Below are 24,080 nucleotides of genomic sequence, written 5' to 3' on the forward strand. Positions count from 1 at the left end.
TTGTCGTGCTTACAATTTAAAAGGAAATGGCACTCATGGGTAATTGACTGCAGTGTTATCTCGGGAGTTTGTTCAATCTTGCTCAATAGTCTCGCCAAGATATCACTTTCTGAGTGCAATTGAAGACCACAAATGAAAATAAGACATTTGAACTGGTCTTCCGTCATGGTAGATAACTTGAATTGTTCGCATTCAAGGTTGACTCTACCGGCATAAGTGGTATAGTCCTCAGACTCCGTTTTCGCCAGTTTCATACATTGGTAGCGAATATTAAACAAGGACGAACGCTCACCGAAAATCATTGAGAGTTGTTGCACGGTTTTGTCAAAACTGAGATCTCGAGTGTTCTTAGGCAGGATGAAGTTGGAATACCGTGTGTTCCGTTGTGCCAAGCTTTCTGAGCAATAAGCGTACTCTCCAGGCCTCATCTTTGTGCTTCAGTTCGACTTGGAAGACATCTTCGTAACGTCTGAACAACGAATCGATGGTTAGGCTGGCATCAGGGTCATAATGGAACTCCGTGATGCTGTTGGCGATCGAGTCGACTGAATTTGTACCTGGAGCGGAATTTGGTGGTTGAATTTTCAGTTGCTGCGTCAATGTTTCCACCAAACGTAATTGCGCCGCTTCAAACTGGTTTTGCTGTTGCAGCAGAATTTCTTTCAGCGCTTCAGCAGTTATTGTCATGATGCTGTGGGTTCGGGCGTCGCCAGTCTGTTATATCTGCTGATTCGCCAATCTGAGGTATCTGTTGCTGACCCGCTCCAGTGCCTACTGTCGGAGAGAAAAGACTCACGGAAGGGATCACAATAGCTATATTCCAACAAAGTGGTTGGGAGGGTGTGCGAGTGCGAAAAGCACAACGGCCTCAAACTTTTTATTGGAAGGACACTGTCTGAACTTGGTTCAATGCTGACACACCCGGTCTGGCTTTAGTACGAGGCAGTGACGTGCTGCATATTGAGGAGGCGTTGTCTGTTCTTGATCAACGCTGACTCGCGCTGCATGGGTTTGATGCAAGGCTGTGACGCGCTGCATATTGAGGGGGCGTTGTCTGTCTGGTCAATACCCAGGGGAGCTGAGAGTCTCCGTAGATTCCGGGAATTCAGTGGTTGCTTTCAGGAAGCTGACCTTCGAAAAACTTTTCGGTTGCTTTCAGGAAGCTGACCTTCGTGAGAAAAACTTTTCGACGACAACCTTATGAGCAGTGATTTATCTCTGTGCACCATATTGAAACATCTCGAATATCTTATCAACTGGAACGTGATGCGGCCTAGTGCAGAAAATCCAGTTGATTGGGAACACCAAGTGGGTCTACCTTCAAAACCGAATTAGTAGCAGATGAGTGTATAAGTCGAAGAGAAAGACTTGTTTACAAACCAGCATTCAGGTACATTTCAAGAGAAACTTGTTTTCATAATTTTCCCTATCGTACATAGCTTACCCACACTCAACCTTCGTACTTCTAAAGTGGCCAACGACTAGACCTAATTCCACCCTGCTTGGTCATACCTAGGAGCATGGACATCCGTCCACTGAGGGATCTCATCCTACACCGTAGTCCAGGCGTTCGTTGAGTACTCAGTATCGCACCATGTCTGTCTTGGCCCCACGTCGACGCTCGCGGCTCACGGATAGTATCCTTCTTCATCCATTGTCCGAGCGGGATGTTTAGTATGGATGGGGTTTGATGGATGACCAACCACCCAAATGTTAGTGGTTTCCTGAAACGATTTCAGCGGTAACCATGTGCGTCTACTGTCACTCCATCGTGAACGGCAGCCTACTCCCAGTTATTCCGAACACATCAAATGCTTTAAAAAGAGGCTCTTCATGCAAGCTATCAAACCTTATTCGCTGCACGATTGCACGGTTTATGCGGAATCCATGAAAGATCAAAACCTGAGGACTACATTTCCCAGTTGGGGCACCCTGCCATTCGCGAACAATCTTTAATATCCTATAGGAATTATGAGTATACAACTATTCCTGAGTCAAGTCAGAATTTAGAGTGAACGAGCGTATGGAATACCGTGGGACTAATCCAAAGTGTAGACATGCAGATATAATCTTCCAGGTTCCCTTATGAACAATCGCCCTATTCTACACAGGTTGAATATCATTGGGTTTTCTGTGCCCCTTTCGGAATTTTGTTTGCACTCACACATTCTTATTGTACCTGCGCGCGGCGTTTCACTGACAGTATTTACAAAAGCAACATTACAATCAGTGGATGCAACGGAGTTTGGAACCGACTGACCAGGTGTCCTAAAAATGTACCTCAACAATTGAACACATGTGAAGCGACAAATCGCTCAATTTCACTGTGCGTACCATGAACTGGCCAGTAGCTTTGTGTACTATGCCAGTCGATAGATTTAGATAGGTGCCTTGATAACCGGTTACTAGTGCGGGAATCAGACACCGAAAAGTGGAGCGCAAGGTTCTCAAGATTATCATACAGGGTATTACTAGTTGTTTGGCGAGAAGCATTCATTTGATGAAAAACAAAACTATCAAAACCTGCAAGAGGAACTAGCACGTTTCAGGGTTTTCAAAATTCGTCGACTGTCCATTAGCCATGTCGAACAGCCGTATATGTTTTGCATTCAATACGACTGAACGAGACATCAAGTGATTTATCAATGAAGTATAATCCGTTTTCAGCCAGGATAACTACTGGTAATCCTTCGAGGCTAAAAATCATCTCAAATGCACAGACAGAGAATCCTGCCATTATGCGCTATGTGAAGAACATCTTGGGTCATGTGCTTTCAGAAGATATAAATTTTGCCGTGCAACTATCCTCGACTTAAAGCATACTCAGTGTTCCACTCGATACAAAGGTCATAAGACAACTGATGAGCGAAGTCAGATATGGTGCTAAAGATGGCGGAGTGAATGGAAATGAGCATAAATATCCAACCCTACTTGTTTGCAAATGGGCGAAAAATGGAAGAATACTTAGCGTCGATAAAATAGACACTAGACAAACAGTCCATTAAAGAAAGTGAAACTGTAGGACCGTATAAAGAAGTAATTATTAAGGTCGACGAGTATATATTAAGGAGATATCGTGGTGACAAATGAAAACGAGAAATGGTCAGAGCTCAGGGACAATCACACACACCAAAGCCACTCAATTCAATCAAAAGTTCAAGGAAACAATAACTACTACTGCATACTGATGTTTTGAGAATAGGCTCATAAACTGAATACCAACTCTTTGCTTAGCTCCCAACAAAACGGCCCAGGGAAACCACTTTAATGGCAGCTACGTCAACACCGAAAATTTCCAGAATCAATTCTAGGCCACCAGAAAGTGAGCCTGGGTAGTGACTTCATTTTTCCTACTTCAAGCATACATCTTATAGCATCCTACCGCATGGAAGGAATCACATTATTTCGTTAAACAATGTATTACACGTAGAGAGATGGAGAAAGTATCGAGTTGATTCAAGTGGTGTGTGAAACGCGGCTAGTGCTCACACTCCAATCTTTCTTGATGGCGCTCAGCACAGGGTTGAAACTGCGGCTAATACCGCGCATTATTTCAGAACGTTTTACCGTTTCCAGGCTTAAAATATACAAAGGAATGACGAGCTATACGCTTGATGGGCCTGATTTGCCAAGAAACTTGATGTTGACTGTCACAAATAAAGAAATTCACCAGCGTTGGACCATGGCGGCAGAGTATGACGCTAGAGAATCTTAAGGATCGTAGTTGAAGCTTAGTTGTTCCTCGCTCTGTGTAAACGGTAAACTTAGCATCAAGATATCTGTGTAGTCATTCGATAAATCATTAAACCACCAGGGCCTCCAAACTGAGTTTTGAGAATGCTCCCGGAAGTCCAAGAGAAACACATACCACCGACCGGTTATCCTGTAGCGCACCAATGCCCGTCGAAGAAATATCAGCGCTGGGTATGAAATATAATTTGGGTGATAAGAGCTACAGAACAGCACATGTTTTCAAAATAAATATGAGGAATTTCTGTAGCAGTCTTCAGGACATTTCATGAAACCAGGTGGAATTTACGGAGAATAGCTCGAAGAAATTGTGAGAGTGAATAACACTCAGTGCCAAGGGAAACTCATGAATATCCTTAGGAAATGGGGCAAAACGGCCAGGATTGTTGGCATCTACAATACTCTGAGTCTGGTATAAAAAAGAATGCCTCCTAGGATTAGTAGCAAGAGTTGCACTAAGAAACCGACGAAAAAAGTCGAATGACCCTCAGGCATATTCTTCTCTTGCACCATCCTAAACGAAAATAGTATATTAGTATGCCTCAATACTTCACGAGATCTGGACGATTTATTCATGACTCGTTCAAAATGGCCTAGAGGGCTCAAGGTTGTACTTGTGAAATCCAAATGTGGTGTACATCGTATTCAGACCGGACGAAGTGGTGTGGGGTGGAATTCGGAGATACGTATGATTTATTTTCACCTTGGAAAAGCATTCAGAATCAATAAGTTTTTGTATGTCACCGAGTTCAAATGCTGTGCACGTTCGCTCGAGAGTTCGTAAGTTAAGCATAATACGGGAGTGACCAAAAAGATGTATTTTCATCAGGTCTCAGCAGAACGACAATCAGTGTTCCCTACGATTAAGATACCTGGCTCAGTGATCCAACGAGAACACATTTCAACAAGCATGTTGATTACAGGCTGACACAAAGACATTCAAATCCATAAATAATTCTCAATGACTCTGGGTACACCAACTAACATACAAGAACTCAGGATTTGGAGGCACCACCAGAACTACTGCGACATGCTCAACTTGTCGAGTGACTATCATACATCATTTTCCCTAAAAATCAGGTAATTCGAATCCGCCAACTGATTTGAATGTCAGGTTGATACAATAGATAACAAATTCGACAAAAACAGCTTACCATCAGAAAATCATTTTGGCAAAACGTGTCCCTGAACTACCAGGATAAGTTTTGTTGGGCAACAGAAGTCTGCGTAGCTCTACGGGCTTTAACCCCCAATTTCAGTTGGATGCCAGCAGGAGAATGTGATTGCGCAAGCTGGGTCCGCTCTGTGGAGCGGCGAACATATCAGGTATGTACGGATGAGTAGCCTTGGACACTTCTGCTTATCGGTCAGAGTTAGGTGCCCTAATGGCAATAAGCCAATCCAATAGAGCTTGATCCGGCATCAAGGCGGGGTCTGGTATGTCAAAATATGTAACCACAAGCAGGTCATATTTCGGCGTCTGCTCAACGCCAACTGGTGGAAACGAATCCACCAGGCGTTCGAAACTCCACCATCGGACTCACTCTGAACATGGTACACTGCATGAATTTTCCAAACTGCTTTTCCATTTCATTGAAGTCAATTTACCTTTGCGGGCTGTTCTGCTGTAAACTTCAATCTGGGAGACGAGGAAGAAGGAATCCAAAACATTAATTCGGAAAACACTGCAGCCTTAACAGAAGCAGACCAAACGCTAGAGAGAAAACATGTGGGGCATCTGGTTTTTGACTCCTGATCCAAGCGGTACGAATCAGTGAGCAGTAGGCAGCTGTCGCTGCATGAGCGGTACACAAGCATTATGTTCCTCAAACTGGTTAGCCTGCTGTCTTGATGGGGAGATCAAAACTTGAGTGCAAACTTTGGGGTGTTCTCTGACCATCCGTCAAAAACGTCTCGTGACTAAAGATGACAGCATGGATACACACAAGGTGCAGATTACCCTTCACTACTTATCAGTCACTGAGAGGAAGACTAATTTACATAATGTAACGTAAATTACAGATGCACTTTTCAAAAGAGTAGACGACAACTCTTCATCGACAGCTGACCTTGTGCTACCACTTGATATTCAGCAGTGAACGATCATTCACTTGTCAACAGTATGAACTACGTCAAGAAGGTGGAGCCCAGGAAAATCATGTGTGCTTATTGATCAACGTTCTTCATGCATTCACTTTGACCAGTTCAAAATCAACATTTCAGGTGCACACATGAAATAGTCTGGGAGAGTTCCACAAAATAACACGGGTATGTCTTTTCATTCTCGAAAACAGCGTTTGCTATCTAGTACTAGGGACGCGACACATCATCGATCAACTGAATTGTACACTCGCGTAGCTCACAAAAATGACTAAAACGGTGACAGTAGTGAAGGGTCGGAAAAACACTTCTCGAGAAGAAAACATTCTTTTCCGAAGGCAGGAAATTTTCCAAGAATAAACACCCTGGAACCGTGGTGGTGGCAATTTCCCATTCCCCAGATGGCGATTCCACGCTGGAAAGAAGAGTATGGGAAAATTCCTGATACGAACGATCTATAATTACTGCCTGTTTGTCATGTTGAGTAGTTGATTTAGAAATCGTCCTGTATAGAAAGTATTCACTTTCAGCGGCACGCAAGAACCTAACTTAGGTGTCGTCGAATAAGGATATCAATCAATGGAATGCGGTACGAATAAGAGAGGGTGGCAAGTCAGACCATGAGGATTTTTGGTAAAACGCTTTAAAAAGGTGTCTAAATATTTATCCGATATCCAGGAAGAAGACTGTGACGAAGAGTGATGTCAATTCAAATGAATGTCTTCAAGCCAGAGTAAGTCGGGGTGAATCACAGTGCTGATCAGCCGCTTTTGACAGAATAGTTACAAGTTCCAGACTCCCTGGAGTTTCGTCATATGCAAAAGGGCTGATGATCCTCAATCAGGATAAAAAAGCTGCACAGTGCTTCCCGATTCTTTGGCATCGTTTGGCTTCGCTTAGAGAACGGACTCTCTATTGATTCGTCAGCGCGTGAACGAAGTTTAATGGTATCAGAGCACAAAGGGTTATGGATAACAGCACGCGGAAAGCGAACTCTTAGGCGGACTCAAATGGTGATGCTCCAAAAACTCCTGGAACCAATTTGCGCCACGTGCGCAACAGTATGTCTGTCGGGTGGATTGGGCTGAGACTGGTATGGAATTTGGGTCGGGATACATGCATAACGACCCTTAGAAAAACCATGCCTGTATTACGTAATGATGGTAAAGGAAACTGGATCTGTAGATGCAGCAGTGAATTAGATCTCGTTAATAACGAGCCTCTAAGCAGTAACCTCCAGCTGGTGTGGAGCGTTACTAAGAAAAACTTACAGTAAGTGAACAAATGGCTTAGTTGGTCCTCGCCGAGGATAGAACTGTAATTATACCTGAATTTCTACTGTTCATCTGTATGCGCACAGTTACATCCCTGAGATCAAGTGCAGTATCCCAACTAGCCTAGTGGTTGGTTTTACCGGTTGTCATGTCCAGTGGGGTAAAATCTGCTTTTCGCAGATGCCTTTTACCCGCTCCGTAAGTTCAGCTCCATTGATGCACTTCTGCGTCACCACTAGCCGATGCACAGCACTAGAAAATCCATGAAAAGTTTGATGATTGTTCACAGTAGAGCAAAGACTAGATTGTGAAAATGTTTCGAGGTGAAGTTCCGCGAGGGAGGGATTTTTCAACGAGTAAATATTCGGGATACATTTATGGGAGCGTCCTGGCTGTTCACTCCCCAAATCCTCCAATTGGATAGATTCTACCTAAGCTTAAGAATCGTAATCATAGAGGACAGGCCGTTCACTTCGTATTTCACTGAACTAATGCAACCAAAAGCGGATTCTTTTACCGGTCATGCAACCAGCATTCGTGGGTGAAAAAACGCTTGATAGATAAGGTGAAATGAAGCTTTTCTTCAGTTGTAACACCCTTCCGGTGAAAAAACGCTTGATAGATAAGGTGAACTGAAGCTTTTCTTCAGTTGTCAGGTGTCACGCTGCTACGCCACCTGAACGAAGCAGGAGGTTTGAGATATTTCCAAGTTATCCAAGTCTGGACAGGAACGGTCGAGATGCTGAGGACGGGCTCGAACCACTGGGCTTTGAATGAAATCTAGACTGCTTTTAAACCAGTGACATTCCAACTGCACCCTAGAATCAACATAAACTACTCTAGAGCCAACTATATTACCCGGGTTACTATAAAATAAGCGCCGGTGAAAAGAATGTGGCCTACTTCGTACATCAGGCCAACAGAAACAGAGAGTATAAATAACTGACCGGAGGCTGACCCACGCAATCTTACCCAGAGAGGTACTAAAAATGACCATATAAACGGCGTCCTTTAAGCAACGAAAGACGAACAATAGGTATTTCCAAGAACTTTCCCATACATTTATACACACACATGAATAGTAGCACAGAAAAACCAAACGCAGTCGTATGACTTGTGAAACATTTTCGTAGAGAAGAAGTCCAAAATAATCGGAGATCACAGCAAAGGGATGGGGGTAAGGGAAATTCAGAGCTGCTCTAGTTCGGAATTGACAAAACAACGAGACGATGGCTTATGGAGGCAGCCGGTGAACTTCAGGGGAACATGTGACAAGAGAGGTATGTTCAGGTGACGTCTCTTACATCGACGGGCGCTGGTTCCGATGGGACGAGGGATCGTACTGATCCAAGGTTGGCGTCGAGGAAAAAGTACCAAAATGCCAAGACCACGTTGCTACAAAGAAGCATTGTGCCGACGAAAAGAAGAATACGGAAAATAAAATGACGTTTGTGCTTACAGGGAAGCAAACGAGAAAAGCACAGTTCTATGAGGGCTTTGAGAATCCACTGCCCGTCGAGCGCATAGCACGGCACCACATTCAAGATGACCAGTGCACCGGATAGTGAGAATAGGTAGCTGAGAGAGAGGTTAAAAACCACGGATTAGACGCAAAAGCAACAGCGAATATATATATACAAAATTTAAAGGTACCTGATTGGATGAGGGGGGTTTCGGAAATCAGATACTATTAGTAGCATGGAACAAACAATGCGTGCATGAAACATATACGAATATTTGATGAAACTGTACACGAGCTACGTGGGCAATAAATAAATGACACGTCGAAGTTGGGCATGGCAGTCAACAGTGGTTGAAGCACTGAACTTCTGCGAATAACTGGAACACCGCGTTTTTTGCACAGGGCCGAATGCGCCGTTGTGTGCGAACCCTTGAAACCAACTTAGATCCGAGGGATGGGAACAGGAACGCGAAGATGCATTCCATCAGCCTGCCTAAACATCAGTTGCTAGTTTAACATTGAGCCAAACGATTCGAATCCGGATCCCCCAGCCAGTTGAGTACCGTGGTTACAAAGCTGCGGGAATTACGTTATGCTTACTAAGCTTCCCCTAGGTTGCCTGTCTTGCGGCAACGCCAATGTGCATATGAATGGAGCTCTTTGCTTCGGTTTGTTATCTTTCCTGAGATGCTTCAGGACTCTGCTCCTCAGTTGCTTCCAAGCTGTTCTATCTATCGGCCCCATAGTTGTTTGGATGAATATTAAATCATTGTTGTGGGTCTAGAAGGATAACTATAGCCCATTTCCATCAAACTAACAAAGGAGTGTGTGGTCCACACATTAACAGTAGGACTACTGTAACAGCTGTTATACTCACGTGTTCTGAAAATCGACATCCCTGAGAAAAGAAAATTCTTTTCACTTATGGAGGGCATGATGCTGACAAACATATCAGAATGCAGTAATTATACCAATGCCACACACTGGAAGCCTCACTTTGGAATCAATTTCAACTAGGTATGTAGTATGCGCATATTTCTGACGGTTTTCGACATTTTTTGCTTCAACATCATGTCAATGCGAAAACAATTAATAACCTGATAACGGATCTCGTGCAACAAAACCGCACATGCGTTTCCTGGGGTCAGAAAGCGAGTTCCGTACTACAATCGAGATCTACCTCGATTCTGTAGCAGTGTGTTTACTACGGTCAGCGTCAGGGCGCGCACTGTGCTGATTCCGCAGAAGGGAACAGATACCAAAATCGACATATGCTACGTAAATACCAAAAGATTTAGACGAAGTAATGAAAGTGCAGGCTCTGGTCAGTAAAGCAGTTTCATTTGATAGCTCTTTGGTCCGTGATTAGGACTTGATTGTATCACGAAAATCTCCGCAAAATCTGACAGAAGTGATGCAGTACAGTATAAGTCAAGTAAAAACTAGAGTACATGTTTGCCTCTATCCCCCCTTCACTCATATCTCACTATGTGAAAACGAGCCAACAAATTGCAAAATCTGATTCAAAAATGCAGGTGCTTAGTGCTCACAAAGAAAATTAAGGAATATTTTAATGCTGGGAAACTGCGACTGAATTTCGTGAAATAGATTAAAATTCCTTATCGGGCAATACATGGCTCCATGGTAATTTTTGAGACATATCGCCAGTTGGTGTTGCGGTCCAATTCCATGAAGTTTATTCGCATCAACACTACTCACTGTATGCACATGTGCGCCTCTCCGCCTTGGCAGATGTGTCCGTGTTTGGACCGCGGACATCTGAGAAAAAGTGATGAAGTACTTTAAATCCAGTCAGATGGATACGTCAAAATTGATTGCAGAAGCTCTCTAGTGTCAGTCCTAGACCTATCTTGTAAACTGCGCTTGATCATCCAATTGTGTTAGGCAGAATCCCGCACCGAAATCGCTTTACCGCTCGCACTTTGAAGCTGCTACAGCCGAGAGGTCTACCACAGACGCCATTGGTCAAAAGACTGGGCTGCTTGCCGGTGCAGCACCCCTGATTGGTCGACACCAACAACCAACATGATTCAGTATCTGCCGAATGCCAGTTGCCAATGACGCATGGAGAACGTGCCGGAATTTCCAGAATGTTGTCACCACATATACTCATTAACGACGCGCTGTATATGTGTATTTGATCTGGTTTTTGGGCGCTAATACACATGCAACTTTGATGGATGTTTTGACGTAAGCGCTAGCTCGGGAGGTTCACACCAAGAACTAAGCTGAGAAAATACCGTTATTACAAGTTGGTATAATATATAGACCACACTGAAGTCACTTGCATTCTTGGTCCGATTTTGACTACTTAGCATATCTTGATCTCATTAGATGGTAAGGTCGATATACCAAACACATTGAAACACATCGCTCAGCTCTGAAATCGAGTCGATACACAGCTGATACACGCAGCTCTGAAATCGAGTCGATACACAGCTGCTCTATCGGTCTACGGAGATACACAGACCTAGATACTACCAGGTCGTTCAAGCTTCAATAGGGCTGACAGAGGTAAGAAGTGCAATCGAATTATGGGACGCTCACTACTAGTTGGACGAACTCGAGCCGACCGAAGCGTACATGATACGGCAAAGCCCTATCAACGGTATCAAAAATGCCTGCAACATCCCTACAAAACAGGTGCATAAGATAGTGCACGAAAAAGCCTAACTGATCATAGTGTTTGCTTGTTGGTCTGCTCGCCGAGCCCCAAAAGACCAACAACCAAACAGCGCACCCGAGTTACCTACATTCCACAACATGATCATAGTGTTTTTATTTTATTTAGGATAGTTGTTGGCACTTTCCGAGCCTCAATACTAATGACGGTAAAGCGCATCAAATAGTCCTGCGTTTCGCGTGCGGGTTCTACCTCCCTTCAAGTAGGCCTAGTCTACGAATCTAGATTAACTTTGTCTCCTACTTGTACACCGTTTTGTTGCGATAAACATTCATCTGCGAACCAATTTGATATTTCCAGGAGACTCATTTGATATTAATCTGAATCCCTAATTTTTAATATTCTCCAACTAGTGGTGTTGCACAAAAGGTGCCTTCTGTTTCTGTGGAAGCGATAGTTGTGGTGTCCAGGTATGCTTCAATACCAATCCTAAGTTCGCTTTAACTGAAACATGAGATGGACACGATGCAACATGTGTAGCTGGAGAATATTACCAGGTAGAAACTCAGGTGGACTGCAGCTGAGACACCTGTTAAAAACCCGATTCCCTGTAATGACCTTCATTACCTTTACCCAGTCAGAATCAGTGCCGGCTGACACTATTCTAGCTATATGATAGTTTAGAAAGCGTTACACACGACTTAGCGCACCATTTGGCCGCAAAACTTGCAATTCTGGTTGGAGACCACAACGAGTATGCTTACTGCTTTGATAAAAGTGCGTTCCTAATAACCGCATTGCCAACTTACTAGTATTCACTAGTCCATATCAGTCGTGGTCTTGACACATCGACGGTGAAAGACGTGGTTTTTTTGGGTTCCCAACAGAATAAATGACATGTGTACAACAATATTGCCGGACGAGATCAGGCAATGTCTTTCTGGCGCCAAAGGTAGTTGACACTGGTGAATGCAGTTCCGCCCATGGAGACTCGTGTATTAGCCCCATCTACAGCAGTCACATCAAAAAAGAACATCCAGGAAGCAGAAAGCACCCGGAGACTTCTAAGTTGCCGTGTGCTCCGCAACCACTGCAATAAAATATCTTGGATCGAAGAGCACGCCGATCGAAAATTCGTGCACGTGCTTTCATAATTTTCTGCTTTTCATTCGACATTTCATCTGGAAGTCATGTATTCGAAGATGTAGATTCCTCTCAGACAACAGTTTCCCATTTGCCAAAACCCTCAACTTTCTTTGAGAAAAAATGGGCATAAGCTAAAAGTGCTGAGTGTTACTTATTTGCCTTATCCACAGGAAAACTTTGTGACCAGATTAGTGGGAAATCAGAATTTTCGGGACGCTCTCTAATTTAGGCTCAATAAATGCGAAGACCCCACGGTTAGCATGGTGTCGGCTGTCCATTGATATTTGAGTTTCCTTGGGATTATTAGACGTCGCAATGATACACCAACCTATAGGTATACTCACGTGCAAAATAGTCCCAGAACGGCTGGAAAATTGGGTGGAAAAATGCCCGGCCAGCGAGACACATAGTCTGACACGCCCACAGAGGCAAGTAGGTCTTCTAGAGGGCCAAGAAACAAGATGGCGGGGGCGTCCTTGCGGTTATGCACCAAACGCACCAGACGCGTCTGATTGTCTGGTGGACTAGGCACCACACACATCATTGGACGCTCGAGGACGGACGAGTGTACTGGGCCTTGAGCACCATCCGTGTCATCTGCAGTCCGTATGAGGGTGTGTGATCCACAATCAGAAGTAGTACGGCACGCTGCTTGCTCGGTAACCGTACGGGCAGGTAGACATGCGTATCGTTTTGTCTAAAATTAAAAAAAAAAACAAGGAAAGATCTAATGGATGGATCTTCGGAAACTGGAGCCATTCATCTCGAAAAAAAGCCATCAATAATTACGATGAGTTTATTTTGTCGTATAAGACAGTATCAGAGTACAAGCCATCGACACCTCCAAACGATACTAGGCAAATCACCGCCTAAAATGCTTGCGGCACACCGAATCAAACAAACCATCCATAATACCACCTTCTCATCGAGAACCGATGAACGGCATAACACAGCAGTGAAGCATCGTGTTGAACACTGATGTCATGCTGTCGATGATGATAGTGATGACAGCCTTGATGCCACTTTATTCGTGGCATTGTCGGATGCCCTCACCGGACTTCATACAACCGCATATGAAATCTTTTCCACAACTAAATACATCTCCATTCGCTTGCTGGATATAGCGAGTTGAGACTGAATGGTCAATTCTAGAAGTTTCATACCAGGACATTTGTTAATGACACGCAAGGAATACATTGTGACTAAAAAAGGAATGCTTGGAATAAAAATATTTCGAAGGCGAGGGACTCAAATACCTTCTAAGACAATTGATACATAAATCGTACATTCTGCTCCTATTAGATAACCCTGCAAGGTGATGGGAAAGTTCACAAAAGAATGGATGTGTGTATCAAGAATCGCCTATAGTTGCAACAATTTGGATCAGCTGTGAAAGACCAGCATCGTTATTAGACCTCGCATAGCAACTTCAAAGGTCGTCGGGCTGTTTTGGTAAGTCGGAAGAATGAGGCGACGTCGCCTAGAATTATTGTTTGGTAGACAGGAAAACCTTGAATGTCATTGAATCCCGTTTAAACAACCGCTTGTGAGAACTTTGACAAAGTTAGCAACATCGCTTGGTTCAGCTCCTAAACAAACGATGCTCAAACGACGCTACAAATTTTCGTCAATAGATGAAGTTGCGGTGGTAAAACTGGTTGAGTTCTTTAAATGGGCATCTTAACAATATTCTGTAAGCTGGTGACAACACAACTTCCCTCAGAGTGCTGACTCTTCAGAACGGCTTAGCTACAAACAATGACAGGTAGGAAAACTCACTCGAACAGGTTGAATAAAGGGAGCGGATAAAAGGGTTCCCTTAATATCAAAGAAAATGTTCGTCACATTCAATCACAGAATGCTGAGGTTAGAGGAATACTCCAAAGCTCAGACCCCATACACAAACCGAAGTGTAGCCTGTGCAGCAAAAACCCACTGTCGAGTGAAGGCACGACAAATGTGGGGTATGGCGACTAACGTTGCATGTTTTGCTGAAGGAATGAGGAGGTAAAAATACAGAAGCGATCGACCCGATCTCGCAGGCCAGTTTGCCGTAGCAAAAACGTGAATGAAAAGCCAGCTCGAACAGCGATTCTTGGACAGGGGCCAGCTCGGAAGAAAGGAACTGAGCCGCCCAAGGGAGCAGTCTCTGTACAGTTTCGTTTGTGTGGGATAGTGGTGGAAAGTTCACCCAAACGAACGGGTGATCATGACCAACTCACCTGACGGTGATCACCAAGTCACATCGGTAATAAATTCGCATAAATATGGATACATTCTGAGAAAGTAAGCAAAGTTAACCCTCTCAAAGTTTGAGCGGACTCTTCGAGGCGAAGAAATTTTCGCTTCTCCGGTTTGTTTGCCGAGGGAAGCGAAACCATCCCTCGTAATGGATAAATTCCCTATTTGTATCTGCTGGTGTTTTTAGGTCATCAATTATCTTATTGTTACACTCACCAACAGTGCACTTAGGCTATTAGATAAGCGAGTTCACCATTCCATCAATCTATTTCCCAATTTTGCTTAGAGGCCTTCCATACACGAAGGCTGTGTACAACATGGCATGCTAAAACCGACTGAATTCAACAACTGAATAAAAGCAAACTTACCAATGAGAGTCTCAGTAACAATAGCGTGATTATTAAATAAGATATGATAATGTTGAAGGAATACGGTATACGATAGCAACAGCTTGTTACCGTTTGCCCAGCCCGTTGGATACAGCAATTAGGGCTGACGACACCAAAAGACAGCCTATGAGACGTGAGACAGTTTTTCAGGGATACTAAAGCTAAGCAGAGTGACTGACGCACTCAATCAAAGCCTGACCACGAGGCAGCAGTGGTTTTTACGAGATTCACAGAGCAGTCCTACGAAGTCCTGCCACGTGGTGTCCAATTTCATGAAGGCGATCTGCTATATGGGCTCATACGCCTTAGTATCCTAATAGGACGTCCCCGAGGATACTAGAGGAGCGTCTCTTGTCCCATCTTTCAAAATGTCTTCAATCTGAAGCAAGATCTACTACAGGCCCTCATAAAACACCACGAGAATGCTCCTTCTCCCCTCTCTGGCTCCGAAGTATTTGCAGATGCCTGACAAAGATCATTGACTGGGACCCCCAGTGGACATCTACGTCTTCGACACTAAAATTCAACGACATGAAAAACGGGGAACACTCATCAAATAACCTAGACGTATTATTACAAAGTTTAGAGAAGCAGGGATCTGATGCCGTATTTGACAACGAGTTACAGCGAAGGTGTTTGCTATCTTGTCGCTCTTCACCGTTGCATTCGGCCACGAAGCTCCAAGGTTTTTGTCGAGGAAGACAAGTATTTTTGTGAATATGCAGCGGTGAGTTTGCATGGCAAAAACTAAAGGGTTGGGCTTCCTCGCGGTCCGTTCAGACCCCAGCACATAAGGTCTGAGGGGGCTTATGGAAGTGTCAGCCGAACACTCATACAGTCAACGGTAACTACATGAGCCATTGATATGCGAGGAGAATGAGAACCACTACCATGACAATGTAATAATAACGTGGACAGGTGTTTGGATGTCGTTACGTTAGCCGATTAAAGCAACGTTCAACAGAATGACAACTTCAATACAGGACAATATATCCATTAAAATGAAGGGATCAGGACACACTTTTTGATCGTTTATTACTTGTGAAAAATAGTCTAGGAAGTCAACCGCCTTTCCCACTCCACCACCGCGCATAAATTGTCGCAGCACTTTCAAACCCACACAGACCATCGGCACACAAGGTGAATCATCAAGTGAAGAACCTTGAACCGGAAGATTATGGAACCAAGCCCGATTTCAAAAAAGTCGAAAAATTTCCCCAACCTATCAACCGTAAAATTTTGGCGACCGCACTAACAGACAAGACCTTTTAACTGACATTCATTATTAGTCTCGTATGCCAATCTGAAGAGGTCGTACCGACTGGTTCTCCGTCTGCCTTCCACCCTGGCCAATTTGGTGACCTGCCCACTTAGCTTGATAACGTTTTTGTGTCAAAAGCGAAACGTTGTCCAGTTAAATACTACCGATTGTTTACCAAGCCCTTCTGAAACGACGTGTTCTCAATCTGTTCCAAACTTTTTCCAACTGACTGAAAAGTCTAGAACTGTTTATCTCATGTGACTATTGCACACACAGAGCAATATGAGAAGGAGCACTATGCTGTCGGCTACGACCCTTACTAAAATTAGTAATTAATGCCCTCTGATAAAGGATCCAAGGGATTGTTACGCTGTCTTCGCGTCGAATCGCAGATTTCAGCGAGGACTTAATCCACGTGAAAAAGTGATGGGTTTAAGGCTTAGGACAAAGAACCTGACTTTTTAACCGTGATATTTACATCGGAACTCCAATGGATTAACGTAGAAAATCTCAATAATATAACCATATAAGATCCCACGCCGCTGAAAAAAACTTGTTCTGCCAAAGGCGGAACTTCTACTGATAGAAAGATTTCTTTTCAATAGAAATAACAGGATGACACCCGGATTTTAGCTCCATATTGATCAACTTTCAGATAGGTGGTTGTTTTAGTAGATATGAAATCATTCCCATACGATTATATATCGAGCCAAAAACTCAAACAGCGGAAAACGTACGAAACTTGTATCCGATCTCCAAGCTACACACCGTTATTCATGTTATTCCTGACGTTCCGCTTGACAGTTGACGACCTGTATATCTGTTGTGAGTACATTATCAAACGTCGAAAGTCACCAGTCTCTACTTCGGAATGGGAACTGAAACCACTCTAGACAACTAAGAGAAGTGAAACAAGCCTTGGTCACATAACGAACGTCTGAGTGATTTTATCGGGCAGTTCAAGACGGCAAGGTAGAGGAATGAATAAGGTAGAAGTTTGAAAACACACACTGTTTGTGCGAACAACACAGGTAAATCAGTGAAGTTAAGGTGAAGAGCCTCAACGGAAGACGAGCTGAGCTATGACGACAGGGTCCTAAGTTATCCGGTATGGTGCTTCAAGACCTTCCTTTGTTTTACCGTGTTGTGGCTACACCCATCAAACCAGCTGACTCACACCCGTGCTGTAACCAAATCCAGTTTCCCAGCATTGAGAATTCGCAGTTAAATTTCCAAATTTTTCACATACCCACACTATCCGCAACCACCCACAACTAAAAACGGAACAGCCAAGTTCTTTCGGAGCACGATGAAGCGAAATACGCACGGCAAAATGGATCACACACTCAATACACGACCACATGACTCAGGTTCGGTGATCGAATGGGTCGGCTTCGTGTTGTTACCTAGGAGATTACATTGGCAAGTCAAATCAACAAGTATTCGCAGTTAAATTTCCAAATTTTTCACATACCCACACTATCCGCAACCACCCACAACTAAAAACGGAACAGCCAAGTTCTTTCGGAGCACGATGAAGCGAAATACGCACGGCAAAATGGATCACACACTCAATACACGACCACATGACTCAGGTTCGGTGATCGAATGGGTCGGCTTCGTGTTGTTACCTAGGAGATTACATTGGCAAGTCAACAAGACAAGTAAAGTGCCACGTAAAATAGGAAACTAGACGGGTTTACAAAGAAGTCAGAAAAGGCGGCTTTGTTGAATATAAGTGTATTTTCTTTCGTGTTTTTTTCGCCCCAGTTAGGTAGCACAAGAGCAACTCACTAGAAGGGCTCCAAATGACAAGTCTATCGTGTTCACACAGTGACAGGCCAAACCTACATATACACGGTGTCTGCAGCAATCGCTCCTCCAAAACAAAGATTCTGACGAAAAGCTTACAGATACGTTCATTAGACACTGGGCGATGAAATGCAATAGAGAACAAACACTTCAGAAGACATTTCGGCGTCTCCCGAAAGCGTTTCCCCTGCAACACGATAATGATATACATGTGGTGACATAAGTCGTTGTGGCAGATAGCAAAGATGATGTCAGCAGGATGGTGAGTTGAGAGCCAAATCACAACCAGTTGAAGGGGTAAATTCACTAAGAGTACTGACAGTGTGGATTGTCAAAGTGGATATCTATTGAGTTGACTAAAAGCATTCCAGGGCAATAAGCTCAGTAGAACAACTTATACAGTAACCTGTTTGCTCTAGAGCTATAAAGAGTACTTGATTAGGAAGCTTGTAGATTTTCCTGGGTGGTTTGCCCAGGCCCTGATAAAATGCTCATTAGGGAATATCACCGGAAGCGAACACTTTCATTACGCGACCCATCCACTTAGGTACGACATTCTTTTGACATATGGGTTTTGTGAAAACTATGGGTAGCATAAATATAGAAGTGTTACAGAATTGTCTCAAACACGGCTCGGTTTCCGTTAGTGCTTGTCCTGCATCTTCCCAGTGAATGGTCTCTGACTGCATTTACATGACCTAAGCCTACATTCAGAAGCGCACTCGGTGGAGATCTCGTGAGTAACGGGTATAAACCCGTTTTAGGGTCATACATCACCCGATCATTTATCCATTTAGAACTGTGTCTTGAAAATACCGTTAGACAAGTAAACTAAAAACGACCAGTGATCGAGTTCACCGTAAATTTCCATTTGAAACCGAGATTACCGCACGGCGGTATCAAACACAATAAGCAGTCCGAAATCTGTCTTCGTACCAGCATGGGAACTCACCCGAGAATCCGATGTGGACGGAACGGAGTAGGTGAAGCACAGATGAGTGGACGCAGACTGATGTGCACAACAGTCTGTTAAAGAGTGTGCGTTTACTGATTGTTCCGGTTCATGCGCTGATTTCGACACGACCGCTGCCAAATTTCTCCGACCCGCGTGCAGTTTTGGTACCTTTCGAACATTTGGGTCTAGTGACCTTAGAAAGTGCCCGGAAACACAGTAGCCTGATGGGTCTGTATGGGCTTCCTCCAAACAACGATACCAGTCTGACTGGTTGGTAACCGGACAAGAATTTATCCGTGTGATCGCATCACCAAGCGATAGACCACGGTGTCCAGTAACAACGGAATTCTGAAATGGAAAATATCAAACATGTTATTCGACTTGGGAATAGGATATGGAGCCTTGCAGGTGCTTTATTTGGTTCATTAGCGTTAGTCAGCGCTCCACAAAGTTCAACAGGTACTGGGTGGTCGGCAGATTTTCTGAAGTCCCCGATACCAACTCTATGGAAAACAACCTAGAACACTTTAGTTGAACCTTGAAGCAGCCTTCGCGCTCCACATTCAGTTGAGAATATCATAAATGAGAGATTCATTCAAAGTTCCCCAAAGTCTCCAGTTCCCACCAACTGTTTATCCATGTTAGTCAAAACATCATAAACGACAGATTCAAGTGGGTTACGGGTGAGTATCTCGCCAAACCAAATTTGTTTGTAGACGAGTGTTTTTCGCAAAAATATGTTCCGTTTGTCTGATCTGGTTTGATTTCACCATCATCCCGAAAGAGATCATCGAGCAAACAAAACGCTAATTCCAGTTAACCTTTCCAGATGTTAGTCCATAGGGGTGTGTGCGTGAGGTAATATGCAGTGGGATTATTATTACCGAGGAGTTCGAATGGGACTAAGTAGGATTCCGTTACAGGGGTGTGTGCGTGAGGTAATATGCAGTGGGATTATTATTACCGAGGAAGTTCGAATGGACTAAGTAGGATTCCGTTACTGAAACTGCCCGGGTCAATTCATTGATCGCATTGAAGCACGAACACCATGAACATCCGTGTGTTAGACGCTACCTTCTGTTTGCAATCTGAAAACCTAGCAGTCACGAAGATCTATGCCAAAATGTGGGAAGTGGGGGAAAAATGGATCCCAACTGCCTACTAGTCATCAGGCAAGTTCGAGGATGCTGACAACTACATACAGTTACGGGCGAAACGGAAAACTAGGTTGAGAGATTACACCTTACCTGCTACAAATTTTCAGAAAGTCACGTGAATGTTCATTTAATTAAATTTGGGAGGCAACTATTTCATATGGAATGTTAGAAAACAGAAATTCACTGAAATAGTTTATGAGATTATAAACAGGTGTAAAAACACAGGAGATGAAATTAACATACAGTGCTCCTGTAGAATGTGGCCCGTGAAAAGTGCTAGAATGGGTACGTGTGCGAACTCTTTCAAGAGCGTACGCGGCTAAACGACAGCCTCAGTCTGGGAAATACCCATGGAGTGACCGAGTCAAAAAAGGGGCTACCGAAGAGGTTAGTCTGGCTCATACTACGCTGCTGTTAATTCAGACTCGTTGAGAATTTTCACCAAAAGTAACCGCAATTTACGTGACCCACGATGCAGCTTCTAACCTGTCTCGTAATCGTAAACGTCGAAACAAAGGAGTTCATCGCACATATGATGTTGCTAACTTGAAGAGGTTGTCTTCGCCAATTAACCGCTAAGCCATTTCTTACGGCGTTTATCGTCAACGGTGCTAACTGAAAAGCCGACACATCAGCAGAAGTGGAACAAGATTTCTGGTTAGCTACAGTGGACCCGTTCCACATTTACAAGAAGTTGCATACATTTCAGAAAACATCTAAAACTTGTTGATTTCTCGGACTGAGCTAAAAAGTATAGGTGCTCGAAAACCTAGCTCGTTTCAAACATCAAAGACTTGTTTTCACACACAAATTTAGAAATTTCTGAAGGAGTGTTATTTGTATCACGCGCGCTTGCTACTGGGTTATCACATCCCTATAAGAAAAATCAATAATGGCGAAATGTCCCCGAATCAAACAGTCCCTTTGTGTAGGGCTACCATGCAACTCAAAAGAAACATGACACATGAGACACGACTAGGTCCGGTCACTTTGACATGAGTTTGGCCTAGGTATCCGTTTACTGACCGGACTCATGGTTCGAATGTAATCTCACCGTCTCAGTTGCTCCTGTCTACGCTCAGACAACGTGAGAGTATTTGTGCCCTCATGCATCCTAAAGGATGGGGTAGTTGTGTGCGGAAGAGGCATCATAATGAACGATTGGATTCGATGTACATTTGGGGTAACATAGGGCAAAACTGTGTATGATATGTTGAAGATCAGTACTTACCTCTCGCAAAAAAGTGACCCCAACACCGGTACCGATATGGTAACCGGGGGAAAGGAGAAGTGGTATAGCGTAGAACACTGCTGCACTAAGTACGGCAATGATGACGTTGTGCCACACTCCAGCACAATAGACACGCAACTGACCAAGTGGTTTGAGGCTCTGAAGATCCGCCGTATTCAAGTCCACATAAGCACCGGGGTAGAATCCAAACAAAAACACACCGAATCCATGTAAACGAACACGTTCACGCAAAGCAGCCATGGCATGCCCTGCTTCGTGTAGAAAAGCGCACAGGAGTAGCGTAAGCATATAAAAGCCCACATGACTAATGGGGAGGTTCACACCAGGCATCTGGAAAGGGAATAGGACGATACGAAGACGATCATCTGGTGTCTGCGCCGAGCGAGGTATGCAAGAACAACATCGCTAGCTAAATGCATATATTTCGTCCCAAAACGAATTACTAGACCGAATTCCCCGAATAAAACACTCACTGGTCTCAACAGATTTGGATAGGCATGCAGAGTACACTGAGTGTTGGATGAACAGGAGAATTTCCGCCAAAAACACACGATCCTAAAAGCCAGGCCACAGATGCTCGTTCATAAGATAAGAAGAAATAAACGTTGAATCCTTCCAAACGAAGTCCTTTTGATTGGTGCAGATTCTGACTACTCGCTTCGTGCAGCAGGCTTTTCTAAACTAATCATGGTTGTACTCAGCGTTGCAGCTGATACCGAGCCGATTCAAACTGGACAAATACAGTGTCACACAGCCCATCGTCAGTGCTAAGGGCTTGAGCAGTTCAGTCCTCATCGTGTGGATGAGTATGTGAATTTGGAAGGTACCGAACAGATTTAGGAATTACTTTACTAACTGGAGTGGTAGAACATTGGCTACTGACAATCAGCTGATTGGGTGGATGTGCTGTCACCGGAAATCCTAAAAAGTGAAACACTATTCGTCGGTCTCTCGACATTTGTAACCGGTGATAAAGGGGTTATTCTGCCCACACTTAGTCATTCGAATACAAAGTCGGCGCACAGAAGTCAAAGTGTCATATTTGCTCTAGGTAAAGAAATATCATATGATCAAAGTTGTCCGAAAAGGTAGAGTGGTGAATCATGTTTTTAGCCTCAGGTATTACAGAGCGATTAAAGATAATATTCTAATGACCCCGAGATAACACACGGGGAAATGGACTTTGGGCTGCCATAGAGAGTCGTCTACTTTCACGAAGATTCACAAGAAATCGTAACAGGGACAGCTGTTGCGAATTGACAAACCATCAATCTTGGGGAATGAACTTGGATAGGGGCCGCAAAAAATAGGATGTAATTGCACGAGAAAACGTACAGGTCGAGCATTCATAAGTGACGGAATGTCCACTGAAAGGTGAAATCATCTACTAATTGGAGTAACCGAACAACAGGACAAGTTGCAGTGAATCAACACCGACCAGAGGCTACCTTCAAAGTCCCCGCAGCATGATGGCTCCGCTACAAACCATTCTACCGGGAAACTTCATTAGAATAGGAAAACTAGTTAACTAATTAGTTGAATAAAAACCAGCGTTTAGGTGAAAATTGCCAAGAAGCGATGAACCGTGTGAAATCCATGAATGAATGGTAACAAGAAAATTAAAGATCGAACCAGACTACATCCGGTATAATGCACAAGGAAGTACGATTGTTAATTAAGAGGATGAATATGATAATCCCCGGACATTAAGATAGCATCACAGTTCGTGACTCAAAGGAATTTTGCTGCATAGCTGAGTCGAACGGAAAAACCAAACTCCGAAAATACAAAGTAGAACTTGGTCGTTTCGCGTAGTAAAGATTTGCGAACTGGATTTTTTTAGTCAGGGCAATTATGGACACTCGACGACCCAAGGAATATCCAACTTCGTGGTCAGAAGACCTCGCTTCAGCACTCTACTTCTCGAGCAACTCCCGTAACAGCAACGACTTCAATCGCTTAAAGACGTTGTCCAAAAACTCAGAAGCCTCCTTCTTGTGAATAACAAGAGACAGAAAATACTAGATTGGCCAAATGATGCAAATTCTATTCAGCAACTTCGAAATCGCAGAGAATCGAATGGTAAAGGATTGCTTCAAAAAATCAGTTCTCATGGAACTTTTTATAATGAATTCACCAGAATGAACGATTGCTATTTGTCTCCTGTTCAAAAACGGCTGGAATTGGTAATAGAGGTAAGGTTGTCATGTAATACGACACCCAGAAACAACATCGTCGTCTCTTCAACATGCACCAACCGCCGAATCATAATCCCTAACAGCCAATCTTAATCAAAAACATACACAGCCTGGTAATAAAAATTGCCAGGTCAAGCGGAATGCTTTCCAAGAGCTGCTACGTTTCAGAGAGTCAAAATCTTACACACAGCCTTCCTCAATCATAAAATCACCGGTACGGCAGGACATGTGGATGTTACTACATAAGTGATGATAGAGTGACACTACATAAACAAATAACGTGCAAGAGGGGATGTGGAAAATGAAATCCAGTAAGATTTGCAAGCCGAATCGTGTGTCGCGTCTACCACTCAAACTATGGACGAATGTCCTCCGAAACCCCTAACAATGCTCTTCAACAAGCGCCTCCTTAACATTATATATATATATATATATATAT

The 24,080-nt window shown here is 43.7% G+C and overlaps 3 protein-coding genes across 3 annotated transcripts in view; 1 reads left to right on the forward strand and 2 right to left on the reverse strand.

The window, feature by feature from the left end:
• Positions 1-3,711: 3,711 nt before the first annotated feature.
• On the reverse strand, positions 3,712-4,576 carry T265_11942 (hypothetical protein; the record flags this gene model as incomplete). The annotated part of the gene is made up of 2 exons (XM_009178786.1): positions 3,712-3,952; positions 4,365-4,576. The coding sequence occupies 2 exons, from the start codon at positions 4,574-4,576 to the stop codon at positions 3,712-3,714; spliced, it is 453 nt and encodes a 150-aa protein (XP_009177050.1).
• A 3,621-nt stretch (positions 4,577-8,197) lies between these two features.
• The window catches only part of T265_11944 (hypothetical protein), a gene marked incomplete at both ends in the record, with an annotated part of 28,742 nt that continues 12,859 nt past the window's right edge, over positions 8,198-24,080 (reverse strand). The window contains 4 exons of the mRNA XM_009178787.1: positions 8,198-8,702; positions 12,721-13,073; positions 19,032-19,382; positions 21,423-21,773. Of these exons, the coding sequence (XP_009177051.1) occupies positions 8,411-8,702; positions 12,721-13,073; positions 19,032-19,382; positions 21,423-21,773 (1,347 nt within the window). The remainder of the gene's footprint in view (positions 8,703-12,720; positions 13,074-19,031; positions 19,383-21,422; positions 21,774-24,080) is intronic.
• The window catches only part of T265_11943 (hypothetical protein), a gene marked incomplete at both ends in the record, with an annotated part of 13,175 nt that continues 12,392 nt past the window's right edge, over positions 23,298-24,080 (forward strand). Inside the window, one exon of the mRNA XM_009178788.1 lies at positions 23,298-23,440. Within this exon, the coding sequence (XP_009177052.1) occupies positions 23,298-23,440 (143 nt within the window). The remainder of the gene's footprint in view (positions 23,441-24,080) is intronic.

The sequence above is a fragment of the Opisthorchis viverrini genome, assembly GCF_000715545.1.
Source record: "Opisthorchis viverrini unplaced genomic scaffold opera_v5_657, whole genome shotgun sequence".
Classification (NCBI taxonomy): Eukaryota; Metazoa; Platyhelminthes; class Trematoda; order Opisthorchiida; family Opisthorchiidae; genus Opisthorchis; species Opisthorchis viverrini.